This window comes from Strongyloides ratti, assembly GCF_001040885.1.
Source record: "Strongyloides ratti genome assembly S_ratti_ED321, chromosome : 1".
NCBI classification, from domain to species: domain Eukaryota; kingdom Metazoa; phylum Nematoda; class Chromadorea; order Rhabditida; family Strongyloididae; genus Strongyloides; species Strongyloides ratti.
In genome coordinates, this window is record NC_037307.1 from 3323763 (window position 1) to 3347001 (window position 23239).

General features: G+C 22.7%; 9 protein-coding genes across 9 annotated transcripts; 3 read left to right on the forward strand and 6 right to left on the reverse strand.

Annotated features, from left to right (window-relative positions):
- Positions 1-261: 261 nt before the first annotated feature.
- On the forward strand, positions 262-988 carry SRAE_1000107600 (LD39266p; the record flags this gene model as incomplete). Its single annotated transcript, XM_024647986.1, has 3 exons — positions 262-307; positions 395-580; positions 636-988. The coding sequence occupies 3 exons, from the start codon at positions 262-264 to the stop codon at positions 986-988; spliced, it is 585 nt and encodes a 194-aa protein (XP_024502009.1).
- Positions 989-1235: 247 nt separating this feature from the next.
- On the reverse strand, positions 1236-1756 carry SRAE_1000107700 (Ribosomal protein L26/L24P, eukaryotic/archaeal family and Translation protein SH3-like domain and Ribosomal protein L2 domain 2-containing protein; the record flags this gene model as incomplete). The annotated part of the gene is made up of 3 exons (XM_024647987.1): positions 1236-1349; positions 1399-1555; positions 1608-1756. 3 exons carry the CDS (start codon positions 1754-1756, stop codon positions 1236-1238), a joined length of 420 nt encoding a protein of 139 aa, XP_024502010.1.
- Positions 1757-1768: 12 nt separating this feature from the next.
- On the reverse strand, positions 1769-2767 carry SRAE_1000107800 (Hypothetical protein; the record flags this gene model as incomplete). Its single annotated transcript, XM_024647988.1, has 2 exons — positions 1769-1776; positions 2422-2767. The coding sequence occupies 2 exons, from the start codon at positions 2765-2767 to the stop codon at positions 1769-1771; spliced, it is 354 nt and encodes a 117-aa protein (XP_024502011.1).
- Positions 2768-3220: 453 nt separating this feature from the next.
- SRAE_1000107900 (Hypothetical protein) lies at positions 3221-4036 on the reverse strand (the record flags this gene model as incomplete). The annotated part of the gene is made up of 2 exons (XM_024647989.1): positions 3221-3471; positions 3886-4036. The coding sequence occupies 2 exons, from the start codon at positions 4034-4036 to the stop codon at positions 3221-3223; spliced, it is 402 nt and encodes a 133-aa protein (XP_024502012.1).
- Positions 4037-4584: 548 nt separating this feature from the next.
- SRAE_1000107950 (7TM GPCR, serpentine receptor class ab (Srab) family-containing protein) lies at positions 4585-5685 on the reverse strand (the record flags this gene model as incomplete). Its single annotated transcript, XM_024647990.1, has 1 exon — positions 4585-5685. The coding sequence occupies one exon, from the start codon at positions 5683-5685 to the stop codon at positions 4585-4587; it is 1101 nt and encodes a 366-aa protein (XP_024502013.1).
- Positions 5686-6221: 536 nt separating this feature from the next.
- Positions 6222-7533, reverse strand: SRAE_1000108000 (Regulator of chromosome condensation; the record flags this gene model as incomplete). Its single annotated transcript, XM_024647991.1, has 3 exons — positions 6222-6910; positions 6953-7175; positions 7219-7533. The coding sequence occupies 3 exons, from the start codon at positions 7531-7533 to the stop codon at positions 6222-6224; spliced, it is 1227 nt and encodes a 408-aa protein (XP_024502014.1).
- Positions 7534-8921: 1388 nt separating this feature from the next.
- Positions 8922-12193, reverse strand: SRAE_1000108100 (ATP-dependent DNA helicase Q5; the record flags this gene model as incomplete). The annotated part of the gene is made up of 5 exons (XM_024647992.1): positions 8922-8971; positions 9033-9081; positions 10405-10754; positions 10800-11894; positions 11935-12193. The coding sequence occupies 5 exons, from the start codon at positions 12191-12193 to the stop codon at positions 8922-8924; spliced, it is 1803 nt and encodes a 600-aa protein (XP_024502015.1).
- A 4773-nt stretch (positions 12194-16966) lies between these two features.
- SRAE_1000108200 (Tetratricopeptide repeat protein 17) lies at positions 16967-20321 on the forward strand (the record flags this gene model as incomplete). Its single annotated transcript, XM_024647993.1, has 3 exons — positions 16967-17194; positions 17255-19960; positions 20031-20321. 3 exons carry the CDS (start codon positions 16967-16969, stop codon positions 20319-20321), a joined length of 3225 nt encoding a protein of 1074 aa, XP_024502016.1.
- A 289-nt stretch (positions 20322-20610) lies between these two features.
- Positions 20611-22251, forward strand: SRAE_1000108300 (Neurotransmitter-gated ion-channel transmembrane domain and Neurotransmitter-gated ion-channel family and Neurotransmitter-gated ion-channel ligand-binding domain and Nicotinic acetylcholine-gated receptor, transmembrane domain-containing protein; the record flags this gene model as incomplete). The annotated part of the gene is made up of 4 exons (XM_024647994.1): positions 20611-20769; positions 20829-20938; positions 20993-21108; positions 21155-22251. The coding sequence occupies 4 exons, from the start codon at positions 20611-20613 to the stop codon at positions 22249-22251; spliced, it is 1482 nt and encodes a 493-aa protein (XP_024502017.1).
- Between the last annotated feature and the right edge of the window lie 988 nt (positions 22252-23239).

Below are 23239 nucleotides of genomic sequence, written 5' to 3' on the forward strand. Positions count from 1 at the left end.
GTGAACTAATAGAATATTTATTCAATCTAAAAATTTTACTTTTTATTTACACTCTGAGGTCTCACCACGCAAATTTCCTTCAATCTAGTGATACATCAGTTGAGTCGTCTATTTGCTGACGTGTTTTACGCCTTCTTGTCGCGGCGTCAACACAAAACTTTGTTAAGTGCACCTTCAATTATTGTTATTATTTGAAGGCATATTATAAAATTAATTTGTACCAAGTTATATATATTTTTTTTACTTCTAGATATTTTGGTTATGTCTTGGCTCTGGGACTGGTTTTCTGGTGTACTAAATTTTTTGGGTATGTTTAATATACTTACTCATATATCATTCTTTAATTTTATTATATTTTTATATTAATTAATTTATATGTATGTATTCATTTTAGGATTGGCAAAGAAATCAGGAAAGCTTGTCTTTTTAGGACTTGATAATGCTGGTAAAACAACTCTTCTTCACATGTTAAAAGATGATAGGATTGCTCAACATGTTCCAACGTTACATCCAACATCAGAAGAATTATCTTTAGGTGGCATTAAATTTACAACATTTGATTTAGGAGGTCATGCACAAGGTATGTAATCTTATCTTACTTTAAATCATCTCACTTCTTATTACTATCATTTTAGCACGTCGTGTATGGAAGGATTATTTCCCAGCTGTGGATGCAATTGTATTTTTAGTTGATTGTGCAGATCAAGAACGAATTGTTGAGTCTCGTGAAGAGTTACTTAGTCTAATGAGAGATGAACAGATATCTGAATGTCCTATTCTTATTCTTGGAAATAAAATTGATAAACCAAATGCACTTAGTGAAGACTACTTGAAATATCATTTGGGAATTACACAAATGACTACAGGTAAAGGAATTATTTCAAAGTCAGATTTAGCTACAAGACCATGTGAAGTTTTTATGTGTTCAGTTTTAAAAAGACAAGGATATGGCGAGGGATTTAGATGGCTTGCTCAGTATTTAGACTAATTTAACTACCAAAGCTATATCCTATTTTTTTACGTAATATACAACTTTAAAAATAAACATAATAAGAAATATTTATCTCTTACCAATATATTTATCATGCTATTTTTTTATATTTGAATAAAAAAGTATATATATAAATATTTCTTTTCGATTAACAAGTTAAACTTTATTTCAAGTAACAACAAGATAAAACAATGTAACTCGCAAGACATTTTATGTCCCCCAAACATAGGATGTTAAAATATATTTAAACAGTGGAGTGTTTTCCCTTAAGTTCTCCAAGAACAGCTTTACGTCCTTCTGCTTTACGTTCTAATGTTTTACGTCTATCATCATTCAACTTAAGTTTTGTGATAATAACCTATAAAAATATTTATTATTATATTATAATATGCCAATTAAAAAATTACATTTGATGGGTGAATTCCAATGTTGACAGTTGTTCCATTAGCCTTTTCACGTTGAACTTTATCAATGTGAATAACGAATTTTTTACGGTAACACTTGACAACACGTCCAGAGTTTCCCTTGGCACGTCCAGTAGCAACGGTAACTTCGTCATCTACTCTAAAATAAAATATTATTAAAATTATATATAAATCTAACAATTAAAACTAACCTAATTGGACAGGAGCGGACACCATATTTCTCACGAAGTTCCTTTGAAAGAGGAGCTGACATAATAACACGTCTAACGTGTGATGGAGCATTGAAGTGTCTAGCGCGAGATTTACGGGCACTGGATGAAACAAGTGGATTGAATTTCATTGTGAAAAAGTGCTAAAAACCTATAAATTAAAAAAAAATAAGTATTTTAAAAAAATAATATTATGTGTTTGCCAAAAATTACGCATAAAGACAAGGAAAAATTAAAAACTTCTAATTTTTTTTATAATAAGCAAAAATTTAATAAAAAAGAAAGTAGAAAAAAATTATCTAATATTTTAGAGATAGAAATATAGTACCAAAATCAACAAAAACAACATAAAAGTTCAATTATAGTAAAAATTTAGGGAAAAAATACAACTTATTGGTAAAATGTACCTCAATAACTATCAAGATATCGTTTTAAGAGATACCTTGAATTAGAAAGACAATTTGGTGGTTTGTCCATAAGACATCACATGTTATTAAAATATAAAGAAAAAGAGAATAGATCAATTAATAAAAACAACCAATATATATATTTATATTTATTTATATTACTAAATATTTAAGTTTTTAATAATTACTATTAGTCAATAAAATTATTTGTCATAACTTTTATTGTGTAAAAATTTTTTTAGAATAATTATAACAGAAATTTCTTTCTTTTTTTATTAATTTGTATAATATGTTAAAATCTTTTTTTGTTTCTTGGCTAGTATAAATAAGATAATTTTGTTTTCTGTTTAAAAATTTATCCATTGAATTGATTGCTGCTTTTAAATCACCTATTTCAGTTTTAGTACATTCAGAATAAGTTGTACTATTACAAGAAGTTTCATCTAATTGAAAGTTACTCTCACTTTCAGCATCAGATGTTAATTCTCCAATATTGATACGTCTCTTGGATTTTATGTAATTTTTTAAATATTTTAAATCTTTATAATGATTTTTTAAACGATAAAATGTTTCTTTGAAATCTCTACTTTCATTTTCTTTTAAAACTGGTTTAATTTTACGAAATGATTCATACATTACTTCAATGTAATACATAAGATTACAAACATCTCTATAACCATCAAGTGTTCCATAAATACGTTTTGTTAAATCTTTATAATATAATTGGGAATTCATACTGAATATAGTAAAAAAAAAATTCTATTATATCGAGTAATTATTTATTTTATATTCTTTTTTTTATTCAAATTATATTGTTGATAATTTTAGTAACTAAATAAAAACAAATTTTAAATTTTTCTTTTGTCTTAAGTAAAAACCTACTTTGACTGTTATTCAAATTGTTAATGGAATTTTTCAAAAGGATTTATCAAAAAATTTGTAACCATTTTTATAAATTTTCTTCAATGATTAGTATAACAATCTTCTTAACATTTCTTATATATTTTTATAAAAGGAGGAGATTTCCAAAAAAATTACCAAAAAAAGATCTTGACAAATTGATGGAAGCTAAAAAAAATTCAAAATATTACAATCATATAATTGTTTTATAAATTTACCTACAATGTTCAAGTATATATTTTTTTTTTATTGTAAATAAGATTATTTTCTAGAGATATACATTTTTTTTTAATCCCATTGTTTTTTTAACTGTTGAAAATAAATATCATTTTCATTTTTTATACATGAAATTTGTTTATGATTTGTGGGCTGAACTTTGTTCATTTTTTTAAAGGAACGTTTTGTTAAAAAATATAATTTAAAATGTGTTATTAAAGTTATAAGGATAATTGTAATTGAAGTTAAAATATATGTTGATTGTAATAATTCAAGTCTTATAATCCTTCTTCTTAAGCCAGTAGTATTAATAGCAATAGAATCTGAATAAATAAAAATAATAATATTTATAATTGATGATATGCAATAAATTAAAATGGAAGGAAAAAGTGCTTTTAAAAATTGTAAATTTTCTAATAATTGATATTTTTTAGAGAGAATATTTTTAGAAAAATTTAAACTTGATTTTTGGTATAATTTTCTATTAAATGTTAGTAGTATGAAAAAAAGTAATGAGGTAATGATTGCCAAACTATTCATTGTAATAAAAGTTATTCTTATATTTTTGTTGTTAAGATAATGATGTATGATTAGACATTGTATCTTTGATTTTTTATCACTTAAATTTAAATTAATTGATAATACTACAAGTATTAAATTAGCTATAAAATGTAGTGAAACAATAATTATATAAGTAAATTTTTTTCGTTCATTTTCATATGTATTATATCTGATACTTGCAATTGTTCTTTCAACAACAAGTATATAAAAAATTGAAACAGATCCTAATAAACCAAGTCCATATAAACAATTAGATACCCAACAATATAATCTTGTATTAAAATTTATATCTATAACACCACTTTCTAAATATACCAAAAATATCATAAATCGTGAAGTTATTATAAGTAGAAAATAACAAAGCATTGAAATTAGTATAATTCTTACATTAATTTGATGATGATTAGACATAATTAAATTTTTAAGAAATAATATTATAAAAATTGATGTAATCATATTAATGATATTTTCAGCAATAGGAATTTTAATAGACAATATATAAGATTTAATTGAATCCATAATAAAATTTAAAATATTTTTTAATATTTTTAAGTTTTATATATACTATAATTTGTAATAGTACACGATTTCATTATTTATATGAATTTATTTAAATGTTAATTAATATATTAATAACATAATTTATTGTAAATATTTTTAATTAATTTTATCTATTGAATTATACTCCAATTATAAATAATAATTTAATGTTAATTAAGATAAATAATAGAGTATTATAAGTTTTAAGCTAATAATAGAAAATAAAATAAGAAAATATATTGTAATAACTAAATATACAATATTGTACAATAGACTTAATTATGTATCATTATGATTAAAAATTAAAGAATATTTTTATAAAAATTATAAATATATTATTTTTTTGGTTTCTGACAATCCCATTGTTTATTAAATTGGTTAAAATATATATCATTAACAGTAGTTGGTTGTATTTGATTGTTTTTTGGTACTTTTTGTTTTTTGACATCATATAAATTATGATTGTTTTTTTTAAGATACATTTTTTTTAATCTTTTAAATGTGATATATGTTGTTAAAGGGATAGTAACAAATGATATTGAAAAAATGATATCTGATATTTGTCCCATCTCTACAATATATATTTCTTTCTCCAATGAATTTATTCCTTTTATAAGTTCACTAATTATATATATAAAAAGCATTCCATTTAAAACACTAGATATCAAGAAATTCAAAATACATGGTAGGAGAGCTTTTAGAAATAGCAAATTTTCTAATATTTGATATTTTGTAGAAAGGATATTTTTTGAAAATCTTAAATTTGATTTTATATATAGTTTTTTATTAATTATTAGTAATATAAAAAACGTTAGAGAAGATATTGTTGTCATGATTAAAATTACATATGATATAACATTTAAAAATCCATTATCAACATTTCTTCTTAAACATGGTATTCTGTTGATTTCTTTGTTATTTTTTGCAAATTCTCTTAAACGAAAAAACATTATAACAAATATAGTTAAGGAGTGTAGGCAAACAATAGTAATACATAACAACTTTTTTTTTTCATTTTCATATGTTTTATATCTAATACTTGCAATTGTTCTTTCAATAACAATTATATAAAAAATAGAATTATAACCTAAAAATCCAACACGATGAATTAGAAAAAAAAAGAAACAGATATTTTGTGAACCAAATGTAACAGATCGAAGAATTTTGCCTTCTAATAATGCCAAAAATATCAAAAATCTTGAACTTATTATAAATATAAAATAAATAAGCATTGTAATTAACATTATTCTTATATTTATATGATAATGTTTAAAATTAACCAAATGTTTGAAAAATAAAATTATAAATATTAATCCCAAAAAGTTAGTACAATTTTCAATAATAGGAATTCTAATAGGTAATACGGTAAATTCGTTTAATTCCATAGTTAACAAAAAAATAATATTTAAATTTATTATGATAAGATTGAATAACATTAATGTATCTTATAAAAATAAAGTTATACATTATGCTTTTTCTAAACTTGAAATAATCTCATATGTTCAAATATAATTAGCATAAGTATTGTGAGAGATTATTATCCATGCATTTATTATTTTTATAAAAATACGGAAACAAAATGCAATTTTATTTCAAAAGAAAAAATAAAACGTGATAATTATTAAGTAAATTTCTTTTAGATTAGTAAAATAATTTCTAATTATGTCTTAAAAAGGATTTTAAATAAATATTTATTTAAATTAATTGTTTTAAATCATTTGAAAATTATTATAAGGTATATGTCAATTCGTGACAATCTTTTTTTTTTCTTTTTATAAATTTTTTTTCTTATTATTACTTTTAGAAAAAGAATATCTAACAAAAAAAAAGATTAATCTTAGTTTGATACAATTTATTGAATATAAAATTGTTAATTAGTAAATATAAATACATATATACATATACACAAAGAATTTAAAAAATTATAGATAATTAAAATTATGAAAAATATTCAAATAAATAAAAAACTTCTTTAAGCATCAGTTGCTAAGAAGATAGAATGATTATCAGCAATAGATACTTTTAATATTTTCTTTCCAATTAAATGTTTTGATACAATTTTTTTAGGTTTTGGAACCATTTTATCATCATCATCTTTTATACCAAGTCCCAGTTGACCGGATGTATCTGATCCCCATGCCCATGCATTTCCATTAACATCCCAAGCAATGGAACATCCATAAGCTGCAGTTATACCAGCAATCTTTTGACTAAATTTTATTTTATTTAATTTACTTGATTTCCAATTAACTTCATCATTTTTTCCTTTCCATGAACCTACTCCAAGAGCATTGTCAATATTTTTTCCTATAGAATAAACATCACCATTATCATATCTTACAACAATATGTTGTGTTCCACATGCATGTGTTATTTTAAGTCCTTTTTTTGTAAAAATTGGTGACTTTTTAAAAGACATAAATCTATTATCACAATTCTCACCAGTAGATGCTGGAAATCCAAGTTGATCAAAATTATTTAAACCACAAACATATACATCTCCATTTTTATCAACAGCCATTGACCAATATCCACCAGCAAAAATATTTTCAAAACGAATATCTTTTCCTTTAATAATAATATTAGGAACTTTTATATTTTCTCCAGATGAATCTCTATAAAAAGCTCCACCTCTACTGGGATATCTTCCATTAACTCTACCTAGTTGTCCTTTAGATAAATCACCAAAAGTAAATAATTTACCCTTATTTGACAAACATATTAAATGATTCTCACCGGCAGCAATTTTTATAATATTATATCCTTTACTAGAATCAACAAGTACATTAACTCTATTACGTAATTTATCAAATATCTTATGATTTTCCATTTCACCTCCACCATCACGAAAGTCACCCCATGTTAGAACACTTCCCTGATCTGTTAATGAAGCAGTAAATGATGCTCCAGCAACAATACTTACAATCTATATTTTTTTTTATTACATTAACTTTATTAAAAAAACTTACTTTTCCATGAGCTTTTATTTCTTCATCAAAAAAAAGTTTTGTAAATGTATTAATGGAATCACAGTTATTATTTAATGGATCATCAATAGGAATTGTACCATTTTCATTAATACCACAACTATATAATTCACCGTTATTTGTTAACACAACAGAATGAACACCACCTGCAGCAATGTCAATCACAGTTCCCAGAAATAATTCTTCAATCATACGAGGTTTCTTTGTTGTTATACGAGGACCATGACCTATCTGTTCTCCACTTCCACACGTTAATACAAAATTTTCTTTAGTTTCAGGAAGGTAATCAGTAGACATATCTAAAAAAAAAGTTAAATTTACAAAAATTTATATCATAATAAAATTAAGTAACTTTTTTATCGTGTAGTATATCGGGTAATGATTATTATAGTACTACAATACAGATGCCAATAGCAATGTGTTAAAAATTATAGTATCAATCTGAAGAAAGTACTACCAGGGAATATATAAATTGGAAACCTAACATTATCATTCATATTCTATAAACTTTTATAAAAATTTAAGCATAATCTAATGAATAAATATAATAGCAAACGCCAAAATAAAATAAATTAGTTACAACGTGGTAACCAAAAATGGCTCAGATATTAAGACTTTTTAAATGACAATACTTGAATAGACAATTGGTTAAAATAATCGGATAAAGAAAAATAATAAGAAAAATGACTATTTAAAGGTATTCAAAAAAATTTTAGGATGATTATTATAGATTAAAAATAACACGTATTATTCAAACATAAAATAAAATTTTTTTTTGAAACATTATTAATTATTCAGATTTAATAAAATCTTATTAAACTAAAAATTTGTATTAATTACCAGTACGACGAGTTTAAAAATTTGTAAGAAATAAATTAAAAATTTATAGGCAAATATTTGATTTTTCAAAAATTTTAAAATATACATTTCACCATAAACAGAATTTTTTTTTTATCATTTGATCATCAAACATGAATGTTTGTACTCCTAGGAAGTTATTTTATTTTTGTATTTGAAATATTTATAGGTAAAAGTATCAATAACAAGTATATTCTAATTAGTGTCATTTGTTTGAAATTAAAAATAGGAGAAGAAAAATGTTGCTTTTTTAATTTATGAAAAAAATATATTTATTTAATTGATCTGATATTTAGTAAATTTTTTTTTAAACCAAAATGAATGTTGAAAAAAAAATTAAAAAAATATTAAGCAAATAAAGTACAGTTGAATATGGGGTTTTTTCTAAATTATTTATATTTCATAAAATATCAAAAAATTTAATATTCTGATTTTCTACACAAGCTAAAATGTAACTAATAAATTTTAGTAAATTTAATAATTAATATAATCAATTTCTGCTATCTGTACATCAAATTGCATCTAATCAAAAGAAATTTCTTGGTACTTTTGTAATCAAAGGAAGATTCAAATTAGAATAAAAAGATGGGCTCAACCGGTGATCGAAACCGGGGCCTCTCGCACCCAAAGCGAGAATCATACCACTAGACCATTGAGCCGTGATGTCATCAATTTTTCATAAAAACTTTCGGCCTTCAAAAGTAATTATCTCCTTTTTAAAGAGAATTAGTTATAAAATGACGTTTAAATAAAGTGTATATAATTGATAGAGATTTATTTTTTTTATAAACTTTGCCATTTTAAAACTTTAAACATTTTTCTTCTTTTCATTTTCTCTTTAACTTCTTCAAAAACTTTAATAAACAATGTTTCTTAACTAAACAATTAATTTAATAAAATATCACATGGATTTTATCAATAAATCATAGTAAACTTACTCAAAAATATAATATATAGAATTACTTTTTTAATATGGTTTATTATTAACTAACATTTATACATCTCTCAAAGATACAAAATATTTTTTATCTTATATTTTAAAATGTCTTATCACAACATTGTACAGATACATTATTTCAAAAAGTGTATTATAAACATTTCTTTGTACCCTGTTTAAAAAGTTATAATTTCATTGTAATAATATAATGTACCTTCAATATAATTTTAATCTATCTACTTTATCAAAAATTGGCTAATAATATGAAACGCAATGTGTGTGATAAAAAAATTATTGTAATACAATTTTCAATAAATAATTTCTAAAATTAAATTTTTTTTTTTTATTATTGTAAGTATAAAAAATGGTTAAATTTTTTACTTTAATCACATTATCATAACTACACTCGAAATTTGGATTAATTTTTGAATCTCTACCATAAATGTACTTCTAAGTTGTCTCTATATCATGTCAAAAAACACCTGTTAACAGTTTTGTTTTTAAGGAAGTTTTTGATGTTTTCGTGCAAGTGCTTTATTTTTTAGAATTCATGTCAGAAACTGATTTTCAATAATAAAATTTTCTTTTTAAAAAATTATTAAAACGGAAATTAAAAACAAAAACACATTTTTAATAAAATGATATCATATTTATTTTAAAAATAAAATTCTTTGTTTTCTTGAAGCTATTTCTAAATACGAAAAAAATTCTTTTGGAAATTAATGTCATTCATAAATAATAATCACCAATAATTTAAATCAACAATTGGTACTCTTATTGCTTTTATTCACTCCACATATCAGAAATGATAGAAGCTTCTGAGTCTATCCTTCTTTCAACACTTTCACCAATGTATTATTTAATTTTATTGCAAATTCCGTCGAAGTACCATTGTTTCACCATCATCTTCCTACAGTGATTCATCCTCTTAGCAAAGAAGGTTTCATAGATTTTATTCATTGACGATTAAATTTCATCTTTATTAAAATTTTGTTTGTTAAATCATAATCTAATTAAAACTTAATTTATCCAATGTTACATTATTTTAAAAAAATTTAACTTTTTCTTATGTATTAAATATTTATTTAATATATTTTATAAAAATAAATTGTTAGCAGCATTTTAATCGTATAATTGATAAAATAAATATATTATTCATATTTTTTATGTTAACTTTCACTAGTAACCGGATATTGAAAAAAAAACTTTTTTTAAAACTATTTTACATCATTTTTAATTAATAATTTATTATTTAAAAAACAAAAAAAAAATTACAATCAATTTTTTTAGACTATTCAAAAAATATGAGAGATAAAAAAAAATAATTACCTAATCATTTGTTCATTTATATATACTTAAGAATTATCTTTCACCATTCCACTAGCTTTCTCAAAAAACGATTTTTTTGGTTTATTTAAAATATCGTTGTCATGGGGATTAATTTCTTCATTTGTAATTCTTTTCCTTGTGAAACTTGTTCCACTCGATGCAATATTTGTTTCTATTTCGTTACGAAATGACTCCATCTGTTTGTGAAATCTATCTTTATCTCTACAAAAATCACAGTTTTTTTCACAACGAATACATTCAGTTTCTCCAAAGTACTCACATAACATACTATGTCTACACTTTTCTTTTTCACAATATTCTATCATCTTTTCAAAAGTATAATTTAATTGTTTACATTTTCTATTTTTTTCTTCTTCGTTATCTTTTTCATTACCTGATATTTTTTCTAACTTATTACTTTTAAAAAACTCTGATTTACTTTTAATGTATGAAGAATGATATATTCTACAATAACTCCTTTCTCCATCTCTTCCTGCTCTACCACTTTCTTGATAGTATGAAGCCAAGTCATCTGGAGTACTAGTATGAATTACAAATCTAACATCTGACTTGTCTATACCCATACCAAAAGCAATTGTAGCACAAATAACAGTCAATTCATTTACCATCCACTTATCGAGAATATTTTTTTTCTCATCCTTTCCTAGTCCAGCATGATAGTGACAAGATGAAATACCATTTTGAATAAAAAAATTTGACATCTCTTCGCATTTCACTCTTGATCTACAATAAACAATACCACTAAATCCTTTAAATTCCTTTCCATTTCTTTTTTTGTAAGTATTAATTAAATTTTTTATATATTTTACAGCATCTCTTTGAATGACTTCTGTACAATTTCTTTCTCTTTGATTTTTATAATCCATAGCACTCATTGTATTTACCACTGTTTTACAATCTTTATTTTCTTTATTTTTTATATCTTCTTCTTTTTTAAGTAAATATTCTGCAATTACAACATCATAAAAAAGATTTGATCGATAAGGTGAAGTTCTATATGTTTTAAATTTTTTGGGATATTTTAATTGTTTAAGAATATCTTCTTCAACCAAATTATTAGCAGTAGCTGTTAAAGCCATCCATGGAACGTTAGGACATATATCACGTAATTCTGATATCATTAGATATGCAGGTCTAAAATCATGTCCCCATTGACTTACACAATGTGCTTCATCAACAACAAAATAATTTAAAAGATTTTTTGAATATAAACTCTTCATCATACTCCTAAAAAATTCATTTTTTGATGATTCAGGAGTAGTGTAAACAACATGATATTTAGGAGAATTGGAAAACAAATCTTTGGATATAGTTGAACGATCACTAGTTGATAATGTTGAATCCCAGGCACAGCAACGAATATTTTTTTTTAATAAAGATGAAATTTGATCTTGAATCAAAGCAATCAATGGAGAAAATACTATTGTTACTCCTGGTTTAGATAAAGCTGGAAGTTGATAACATAAACTTTTACCAGCTCCAGTAGGGAAAGATACAAATATATCACTATTTCCTAAATAAAATATTTATAAATATAAAAAAATTAAACATACTTTTTATTGCATCAACAACAACATTTCTTTGATGAGGTTTTCTAAATATAGTATAATTAAAAATATTTTTCAAAAGATATGTTGCTTTTCTTCCAGGATTTAGTGCCAAAAAATCTTGTGCTTTTAATTTATCATCAATATCATTCATAGCTTCCTCGTCTATTACATCATATGAACTTTTTTCAATTTTTTTCTTTTTTCTTGAATGTTTTCTTTTTTTTACAATATCAATTATCTTAATATCTTCCATATCCGACATTTTTCTTTAAAATTTTTTGTGATGTTAGTTACATAAAAAAGCAAAATAAATTCTATATCATTAAAATATGCAAAATATTCAGAATAAAAAAATCTAACTACTGATTGTGTCAGTTATTAATGTTAATAAATATATTTTAAAAAATTGATAGAAAATAAAAAAATAAATTAAAAGATAGTTAGTTTTTTTAATATCTAATATTAATAAAAAACAATAAAACAGTAATTAAAAGGAAACAATTGTTTCCCAGTAGATCATTACTCCAACTACTTCCCTTATTTATTCTAAAAAGAATTCTGTCTCTCACTAAAGGTCAACTATTTAGAAATCTTATTTTTTTAATGTCAATTATTAAAATATTAATAATTAAAAGTAAAAAAAAAAGTAATTGATATTTGATTTTTTAATGAAAAATGAATAAAAATTAATAAAAAAAAAGTAATTGATATTTGAATTTAAATAAATAATTATATAAACAATAAAATTTGATTTTTTTTTCTAAAAAATAAGGAAAAAAAGGTAATTATTGATATTTGAATTTTTATTAAAAAACTTCATTGATATAAAGTAAGAGAATTTCTTTTCCTTGGACTTAAAAGAAAGATATATCACAGTACTTAAGGTTAATAGTACATAAAATGTATTTTTAATTACTATCAGTAAGATTTTTAACAAAAATCTATTTCATTTTCTATTATAGTTATATCTTTTTTTTTTAGAGTTATGAATATTATTAAGCTTCTGGAAATTATCCCTGATGAAGAAAAACTCATTAATTTTCTTCAGGAATATAATTTTTATAACTCAAAAAAAATTCTTTTTGTATATTTCTTATTTAAATGTAAAGAATAAATAAGATAGTTTTTCTTGAGTTATCATTGAACTATGATATTGGCATCTTTTTCATAATTTAAAAACATTAGTTATTATTTTATTGTTTTTTAATATTTTTATTAAAAAGAGGCAAAAGAAGGGCTTAGCCGGTGATCGAAACCGGGACCTCTCGCACCCTAAGCGAAAATCATACCACTAGACCACTAAGCCGGAGGCAGTGAATGCCACAAAAACACCCGTTTTCGAGGAAAAATTTGCATGGATAACTTATTATTTAACATAATAATAAATATATTTCGAACATATGCGAAAATTAGGAAATTTTTTTTATTAAATTTAAACTACAAAACAAATACATGATAGATAGTTAGTTTATGAAAAAATATTTGCAATCTATATTATAGATACCAATAACTTTTTATAAGTTAGTTACAATTGAAATTGAATACTTTTGTAAAGTTATTTAAAATAGGTTTATATATAAAACACTAATTAAATGATTGATTATTCTTATTGAAATGTATTTTACTTTTTATTTTATATATGTGTATATTTCTTTTGACAATATTACTTTCAAATTTATCTCCAGTAAAGTTAAATATATATCAAAATTTTATTAAAACGGGTTTTTCCTTGCAATTAAAATCATTAAATTAAAATGAATTAATGAAAATTAAACACTGTCAAATAATAAAACTATACAAATTTTCACTAAGGTATAAATTGTCATTTAGTAAAATTTCCAACACTCTAAAAATAGTCATTGTCCTTGTAACTATTTAATTTGTTAATTTTAGTTTCAAAGAAGGAGCATACTTAATTATTGTGAATTAAATATTTTGCAAAATTGAAAATATTTAATGCAAAAAAAATTGTTTTACTTGTGAAAATTAACATATTTTATTTGAAAAATGTTTCGTTTCAACATTCATATAATGTGTTACTTTTTTCCACATGATAGTATTATACATAATATTTTTTTTATAATTGAAAATAAGGATAACTTTTTAAACTAAGCATCTTTTATCTGTATTATTGTTTAAAAATTTAAAAAGTTTTGTACAAGGAATAATTTATTTATTTCTATTGTAATATTTATTTTTCATGAGGGAGAAAAAGAGGGCTCAACCGGTAATCGAAACCGGAACCTCTCGCACCCGAAGCGAGAATCATGCCATTAGACCATTGAGCCAGCCCGTTTTCGGGCCTTCCTAGCTCAGTTGGTAGAGCGTTAGACTTTTAATCTAACGGTCAGGGGTTCGAGCCCCCTGGAGGGCTTACTTTTGCTCTAATTACTTTTAAATAATTAAATTTTTATTAAAAACCGTCAAAACATAAATAATCACACACATAAAACATTAAAAACTTGAAATTTCTTTTATTTGCTCAAAAATAATTTCAATCATAAAATAATTTTAAATATAATTTAAATTATTCATTTTTTGAAGCTAAATTTTTTAAATTGGCAATAAAATGTTAAGATTATGGTATCAACTTTTACATGGAACAATCTTTTAAGCATTAAATTAAAGAATAGTTAAAGTAAATAAACTTTTCGAAAATAGTATAAAAAAACTTTTGAAAAAGATAATTTTGTATTTATTATTGTGAAATGAAGCAGAAATACTAATACTCAAAATCTTCTATTGTTATTATTCAATAACAATACTATTTCCATTGTTTATTAAAGTTTTTGAAGAAGTTAAAGAGAAAATGAAAGAAGAAAAATGTTTAAAGTTTTAAAATGGCAAAGTTTATAAAAAAAATAAATCTTTATCAATTATATACACTTTATTTAAACGTCATTTTATAACTAATTCTCTTTAAAAGGGAGATAATTACTTTTGAAGGCCGAAAGTTTTTATGAAAAATCGATGACATCACGGCTCAATGGTCTAGTGGTATGATTCTCGCTTTGGGTGCGAGAGGCCCCGGTTTCGATCACCGGTTGAGCCCATCTTTTTATTCTAATTTGAATCTTCCTTTGATTACAAAAGTACCAAGAAATTTCTTTTGATTAGATGCAATTTGAAAAAAAAACTTTTATATATCATTTTTTTATACTACATAGAAGTTTATCAGTTGCACTTTTTATTGTTTCTTTATTTTATCGCTACAAAGTATCAATTATAATTTTATGATTTCATGGAAAAATATGGATTCAAAAAGTATAAACTTAATATTTTACAACTATGATGGCAATTTATTTAAAATTTACGGCATCAATATTTTTATGATAATAAAAATTTTAATATTAAATACTAAAAATTCAAATTTTATTAGAATTGTAAATAGTTGATATGAATCACAACTTTTTATTTTTCCACATTACGTATATAATTAAGTGTTTGTTAGCTGTTGAAGTGTTATTATTGGTATTTGCTTTGATCATTAATGTTTAAATGAGTGGAAATTATTTTGTTGTCAATACTTTTTAATATTTTAGAAATCTACTAAGAAGTGATATATTATTTTATGAAACTAATAAAATATTTATGAGAAAATAAGGCAAGTTAATATATGGGAGTTTTTTTAATGTCTATTAGTATAATTGATATTTTTTAAAATTAAATTAAGTCGTTTTTTTTTTAATTCAATGGCAGTTTATATTAAAGTGACAATATTTATTGTTAACTATGTTTATCAACACATAATAGAAATATAATATTATTTTTTATTTCTCAACACATTTAAACAAATTGGTTTTTATATAATTTATCTATCATTACAATATATCACCAAGTTTTAATTTAATATGATAATGGCATCATTAATGCAAATTTTATCGTAGAAAGATTTTTTTTAAATTTACTTTATAAATAAAAGTTATTTTTCTTTATTTATAGAATACAATAATTTTAACCTCATAAAACTTCACTACAATCCAAGGTCAATACTACTACAAATGATTTTACAAATAATTATTCATTTTCTTTATCTTTTTTATATATTTTTTTAGTAAGTAAAATTATCTAATATTACAATTATACAATCTATATCAAATATTGTATTTCCATTTCAAACAATTATTTCCTTTCATCTTCATAGTACATTACACATGATAATTACAATAATCAAAAAACATTAAAATATTCTTCTTTACATATTTATTTTTAACAAATAGTATTAAAAAAAAATATATTCAATTGGAAATAGAATAAATTAAGAATTTTTTTATCATTTTTTTTAGATTATTTAATAGATGTCCTAGAAAAATAAATTTTCCATCTATCTTTGTAATATTGTTAAAAACTTTTTTTTTTGTATAACATAATCATTTTAATTATTGTACATCTTAATAATATAACAATCTTCAAATAATAATACATAGATCTTACTATATAAATTTACAAAAGTCAGCATTCTTTAAAACTTCCTTTTACTACATTTTTATGTCTTGTTAATATGTCTGAAGATATTTGGTATAGTGTCATTTTTATTTTTTGGATTGTAACTTTTGGAGATTTTTCATAAATATACATCTAATTCATACTTTTTTTTTATAATAATATAACTTTTATTAACATTTTAAAAAATAATTAATTATAACAATAAAATTGATATGATACTATAAATAAATTTCTTTATTTACCTATCTTTTTAAATATATCCATCTTAATCATCTACAAAAATGACATTATTTTTAAAATAAATTTAATATTTAAGACATCTAATTAACTTATCAATCACTTAAATAGATTTATATGTCTAGAGAAATAAAAAATATTATTGATAATTTTTTTTTTACATAATACAAATACACTTAAAATCCTAAAATAAGATAACTATCAAATTGTCCTTGAAATGATTTTACAATAATTTTAACCTTTTTCTGCCACGTTGTCATTAGAAAAAGAATAGATTTATATTTTTAAATTATTAAGAAATTATTTATCCATTTTTTTTTATAGATATATATAAATATATTTATTAAATATTATGAAATTAATATGTATAACAGCTGGAATTATATTATCTTTATTTATTTTATTTCTTTCTGTCTCAGCTGTTACACACTGGCAATTAAATCAAGATGGTACTGTTATACAACCTGTATCTAATTCTCCATATCAAATGAAAACTCCACAATCATTAAATAAAATGATGGAACAAATTAGAAATGTAGACATGTTAATAACAAATAAGGAGAATGTTAAAAGAGAAATTGTAAGAGATATATATATTTAATCATTATTTTTTTTTTTTTCAAAATTAATTTTTTTATAGGCAGAGATTCAAAAAAAATTAGATAAAGATATTCCTGATTTGGAGGAACAAATAAGAAGTACTGATGGTGATTGTATTTCATCAAGAGATCTCGAAAGTACAGAAAGTAGTGATGTAGGTTTTGCTTTATTAGCAGCAGGAAAAATTGAGGAAGCAAATAATGTATTTAGAGAAGAAGTTAATAAAAATCCTAATTGCCAATTAGCAAGAAAAAAATTAGCATATGCACGTTGTTATTTAAAATTAAAAGCTGCCTTAGAAAGTAGTCATCGAAATTTAATGTCTATATTTGAGAAATATGATAGATATAAAGAAAGATTAGCATTTGTTCAAGAGTTACAAAAAAGAGTATCTGATAATATGTTAGATGAAGAAGAAAGAAAACAAAGTATGTTAGTGGCAGATTTTTTTTCTTATGGTACTATTGATTATTCAATTTGTAAACCAACCATTGAAAATAATAAAATGGCAATCAAATGTAAAGTTAGTGATTGGCAAAATTATAATGCAACAGTTTTTATGAAATATATTAATAAATTTACTACTGAATTTGAATTAAGAAAAAATAAAAAGAAAACAGATTCTACAAAACAAAATAAGGGTGATGGTTATGTTGAACAGGGATTATCTGTTGATGATATAAAAATGACTGATAAATTTTATAGAGCCTTAAAAAAATTTTCAAATCTTGATACAAAAGATTTTTTTGAAGAAATTGGATTTATTCAGAATGGTTTTATTGGAAAATATCAATTTTATGATGAGAATGAAGATTTTGAAATGAAAAGTCGTTTAAATTCTGTTCAAGGAAAAGAATTTGACAATTCAATTTTTTCTATTCTTCATACAAAAGGAAGAATATTAGGAACACCAAATGAAATATCAAATATAGCTAAAGAAGCAGTAACTAAATATTTAAATTTAGATAATGGTTCAAATCATCCATTACCATGGTTAGAACCATATTGTAAAAAACCTGATCCAAGAATTATTCAAAGTCCTGATAAATATATGAGAGATGAATTATATAAAGTTACTGGATTAAATCCTAATGAAGTTCCATTAGTTGAGATTGCTCAAAGAATAAAAACATTAATGGATAATAATTTTAAACCATTTTGGTTATTAGCAAATCTTGCTGCAATGTATTTTAGAGCAATTGGAAGGATTGGTGATGCATATAATTGCCTTAAATATACTGTTGAATATGAATATGAAACATATGATCATAGTTATACATTATTTCATTTTTATGATATTAATTTTTTTATGCCACTTTTTAATTATACAGCACAAAATTCAATGTTAAATAGTCAAGAATTATTAAAACAAATGAATGAAGGAGATTTTAAAAAAAATTTAGATAATAATCCTTATTATTTATATTTATACAATTTAGTTCACTTAACTTCATACAGAGAAAATGCAAATTTTAAAAAAATTAAAAAATCATTAATAAAAATTGCTCATTTAAAAGAACCTCATGATAGTATTTTAACATCAAATGCCATTGAATGCCTTGAAATATTAAAATGTTTGGAAGAATTTAGTAAATCAATACCTAAAAATAAATATTATTTACAATGTTGTGATAAAAATCAAAATGTATATTGCCTTCCGATGGTAGATTATTGTTTTTCTCCATCAAAATATCCATCTGGTTTATGTTACTCATCTACAGATACTTCTAAGAAATTAGATGGTTTGTCAAACTTATTATATTACATTTTACCATCAAAAGAAAAGAATAATGAGAGAAATGAAGTTCCATTGATGGTTTCAGATCCAATTAGTTTGGCAATAATAAATGCTGCTAATAAGAAAATTGAGAAAGATATTAAGGCAGAGGAAGAAAAGTTTGATATTAATTCTCCTGCAACATATGAAATGCCATTAGATTATGGTGGATATGATAAAAAATTGTTTTTTAAAAATACAAGATTTGTCAAAAAACAAATGCATAAATTTAAAGATAGTGTTGTGATATTTGATGCTCCTCAACAAGAATTAAATGTTCCTCTTGAAGAGTTAACATCATTATGGAAAAGTATTGATGGTGAGATGGTTCATGATTTAAAAAATATTAAAGATAGAAGAGAAATATTACATTATGATTTAAAGTTTTTAAATAAAATTCCTGAACCTTTTAATGAACAAGTTAAAAAAGGAATGATATATTTAAAACCACCAAAAGATAAAGAAACATTAGATACTTTTTGTTATATGTATTATAAAAATCCTATTAATATAGATCAACCTGTTAGTACATGGGTTTCTGTTACAGCAAAAGGTATTAATATGGAAGATTATCTTGATTTAAATATGGTTGTTCCTGGTATTGCTAATCTAGAACCTGTCTGTCCTGGTATTGAAAATGACAAGAGTGATATTTCTAAATTAACATTAGATTATCTTCCTGCATTCTTATATAGAGATCAATTTTATTTTTATAAACCAGAAAAAGCTTTAAAAGATACGTTAAGAAGTCTTGGTAATGAAGGAGAAAAAATAGAACATGTTGCAGCAAGATTAACTTTAGCAATGCGTGTCTCAAAAATGTCTTCAAAGACATCAGAAAATCAAGATTCTGGTGTTCATTGGACTTTAACAACAGCCTCAACATTATATTGGAGAGTGAAAGGAGATGCTGTAAATGCTGTAAAATGTCTTCGTCATTCTCTTAAAAATGCACCATCAAATATGAGAGTAAGTTTTTTTTTTATTATTATTTATTTTATTAATATAACAATTATATTATTTAAAATCTTTGTTATAGGATGTTGCTCTTATAAATATGGCAAATATTTATCATCAGGCAGGATTTTATCATAGTGCATTATATGCTGGTGGGAGGGCATTAGAAATATCTCCAGAATTAGTGGCCATTCATTTTACACTTGCAAACATCTATGCATCAATGGGTGACAATGATCGTGCTTTGAAATTTTATTATTCTACAATAGCTTTACAAAGTAATTTTCAACCTGCCAAAGATAGAATACGTGCCATTATTTGCCAAAATAAAGACAATTCTTTTGAATTAGTTGAAAGGCTTAAAAATACGTAGTTTATTTTATTATCTTTCACCAATTTTTTTAAAAAGTTTTTTTTTTTTGTTCTGTATATTAATATTTGTATAAATTAAAATACTTACCACTTATAAATTTTTTATTTCATTTAATCTTTTATTCTATTATTTAACATTTATTTTAAAGGATATTTTTCTTATAATGAAATTATATATAATTATATTATATATATCAAACATTATTTTATTTTATTTTTCTAAAAATTTCAATGTTAATGCATTTTTTAATAAAAATGTTCAAAGAAATAATAAAATACCATATTTATATATGTTACATAGAGATTTATTTCAAGATTACATTTCTGATGTAAGACCTATACATAATGACTCACTTCCAATAGAAGTTACAATACAATTTTGGTTAAAACAACTTTTAAAAGTTAATGAAATAGATCAAACAATAAGATTATACTTATGGTTAGAATTAGTATGTAATTTCAAAAAAAAAAAAATATTTTTATCTTTTATTGTTTATTACTTTTTTAGTATTGGAAAGATGAGTTATTAACATGGGATCCTATTAATTATGGGAATATTACGGAAATTCACATTCCGGCAATAAAAATATGGAATCCAGATTTGGTTGTTTATAATAGGCAAGGAATATTTAAAGTTTTTTTTTAAATAAGTTTCTTTTTTTTTTGTTTTAGTGCAAATATGAATGTTGAAGAAAGTGATATGGAAAAGAATGTTGTTATAAAATATGATGGAAGTGTTGTTTTATTTAGATCAACTATTACAGATATAACTTGTAATTTAAATTTAGGTATTATTAAATAGATAAAAAAAAGTTTTAATAACATTTTTTTTAGCTAATTTTCCTTTTGATTATCAAATGTGTTATGTTACTTTGGCATCCTGGTCAATGGATAATTCAAAAATTCAACTTAAACCTATTGAAGTAAAAACTAATAATTCATATCTCGAATTGTATGTTCAACATTCTATGTGGAGAATGATTGGAATGAAACATAAAACTTATTTAAAATTTTATGATTGTTGTATGCATGCATTTCCAGATATAACTTATTTTTTTGTTCTTCAAAGATCACCTTCATATTATATATTTATACTTATTATTCCATCTACATTTATTACTGCTGTAACAATTGTAGGATTTTTTACTCCTCACTCAACAACTGGTGAAAATACAGAAAAAGTTTCATTAGGTGTAACTGCACTTTTATCAATGGCAATTATCATGATGATGGTATCAGATGAAGTTCCTGCAACTAATGATGGTTTACCCTTAATAGGAAAATATTATATTGGCTTAATTGGCCTTATCTTTTCAGCAGCATTTTCCACAACAGTAACTTTGCACTTTCAATTGCGTGCAAATGTTGGTATAAGGATGTCTGAACAATTAAGAAATTTATTATTTATAAAAGTTGCCAGAAACAGAATATTTCAATTTTTTTTTTCTCTTCAAATGAAAAAACGTAGTGCTAGAGACATGAATAATAGCACTTTATTATCCGGATTACAATCAGTTAACATTATGATAAATAGTCATCTTATTAAATCAAATCTTACACAAGCTTTTCTTAAACGTGATAGTCTCCTTGAGCATAGTAATTCATATACAAACTTCAAAACTCATCAAGATGATGTTTGGAAGTTAAATGAAGATATAAATTGCCAAAAAAATGAAGGGAATGTTGATGGAAAAATGAGGCAAATATTTTATAAAATATTAAATCATATTTCTGATATATCTTTTATCATGAAACACGAACAGGAAAGGAGAATTATAAAAGCAGAATGGCAACAGGCTGCCAGAATTCTTGAAAGATTGTTAATGTTATTTTTTCTTGTTGCAACGGCATTATTTCATGTTTATATGTTAACTAATACATATACTGATATTATATTATCAGACGAAGAACTTGAAAAAATTAAAAAATAAGTTTTAATATTTAATAAACAATATTATTTTAAAATTATTTATAAATGATTATTTTTATGTTTAAATATTTTTTTTTAACCATTACTTAAGATTTCTACAATAAAAAGAATATTTAATTCAAATAGTAAATATAATATTTCTCCATATAATTATTATGCAATTTTTTTCAATACTTCAGGATGTATTTTTTTTTACTATATTTTTGTACTATAATAAATAGTGAAATATCATTTTAAAATAAAATACTAATTTATAATAATTACCATAAATCTTTTACCCATACAATCTATTTTTACATTGAATAAGCAATGGCAATTTTTTTTTTTGAAAATAGTTATAAATTAACACTTTGTTTTTCCTCATTTATATTACCATTTTTTTTTATCTCATTGCATTAACATTAAATTCTGATCTCCCTCTTTAAGCATCTTTAGTTTTTGGATTTACATTTTAAGTACCATAGCTAACTATTTTTAAATTATTATAATGTACTCATTAACATTATAAAATTTCAGGATTTTTAACTCTCTTTTTTTTACATATAAAAAATAATCATTTCACATATTTTGATAAATCTTTTTACAATTTTATTGAAACCATGTAATATTTTCTATATATTAAAAAATAATGGTAAACATTTGATAATATTAAATAAATTTATTACTACAAAAGTATCATATTAAATGTTACTCATTTATTCATTTTTTTTTATTAAATTGACTCCATAATAATTGAAGCATAACCAAAGTTAATAAAAATTATTAAAATTAAAACTAAATATATACAAAATGTGTATTCCCTTATTTTCAAAAAAAAAAAAAAAAAATAAAGTTTACCATCAAAAAAACCTTTTTTGAATGTTGTTGTAAATATAAAAAAAATACAGTAAAAGAAGATACTTAAAAAATATTGGTAAATTTTATGTTTATCTAAAAGTATTAATTATTTATTTTTTTCTAGTATTACTTCAATATCTTTTTGTATAAAT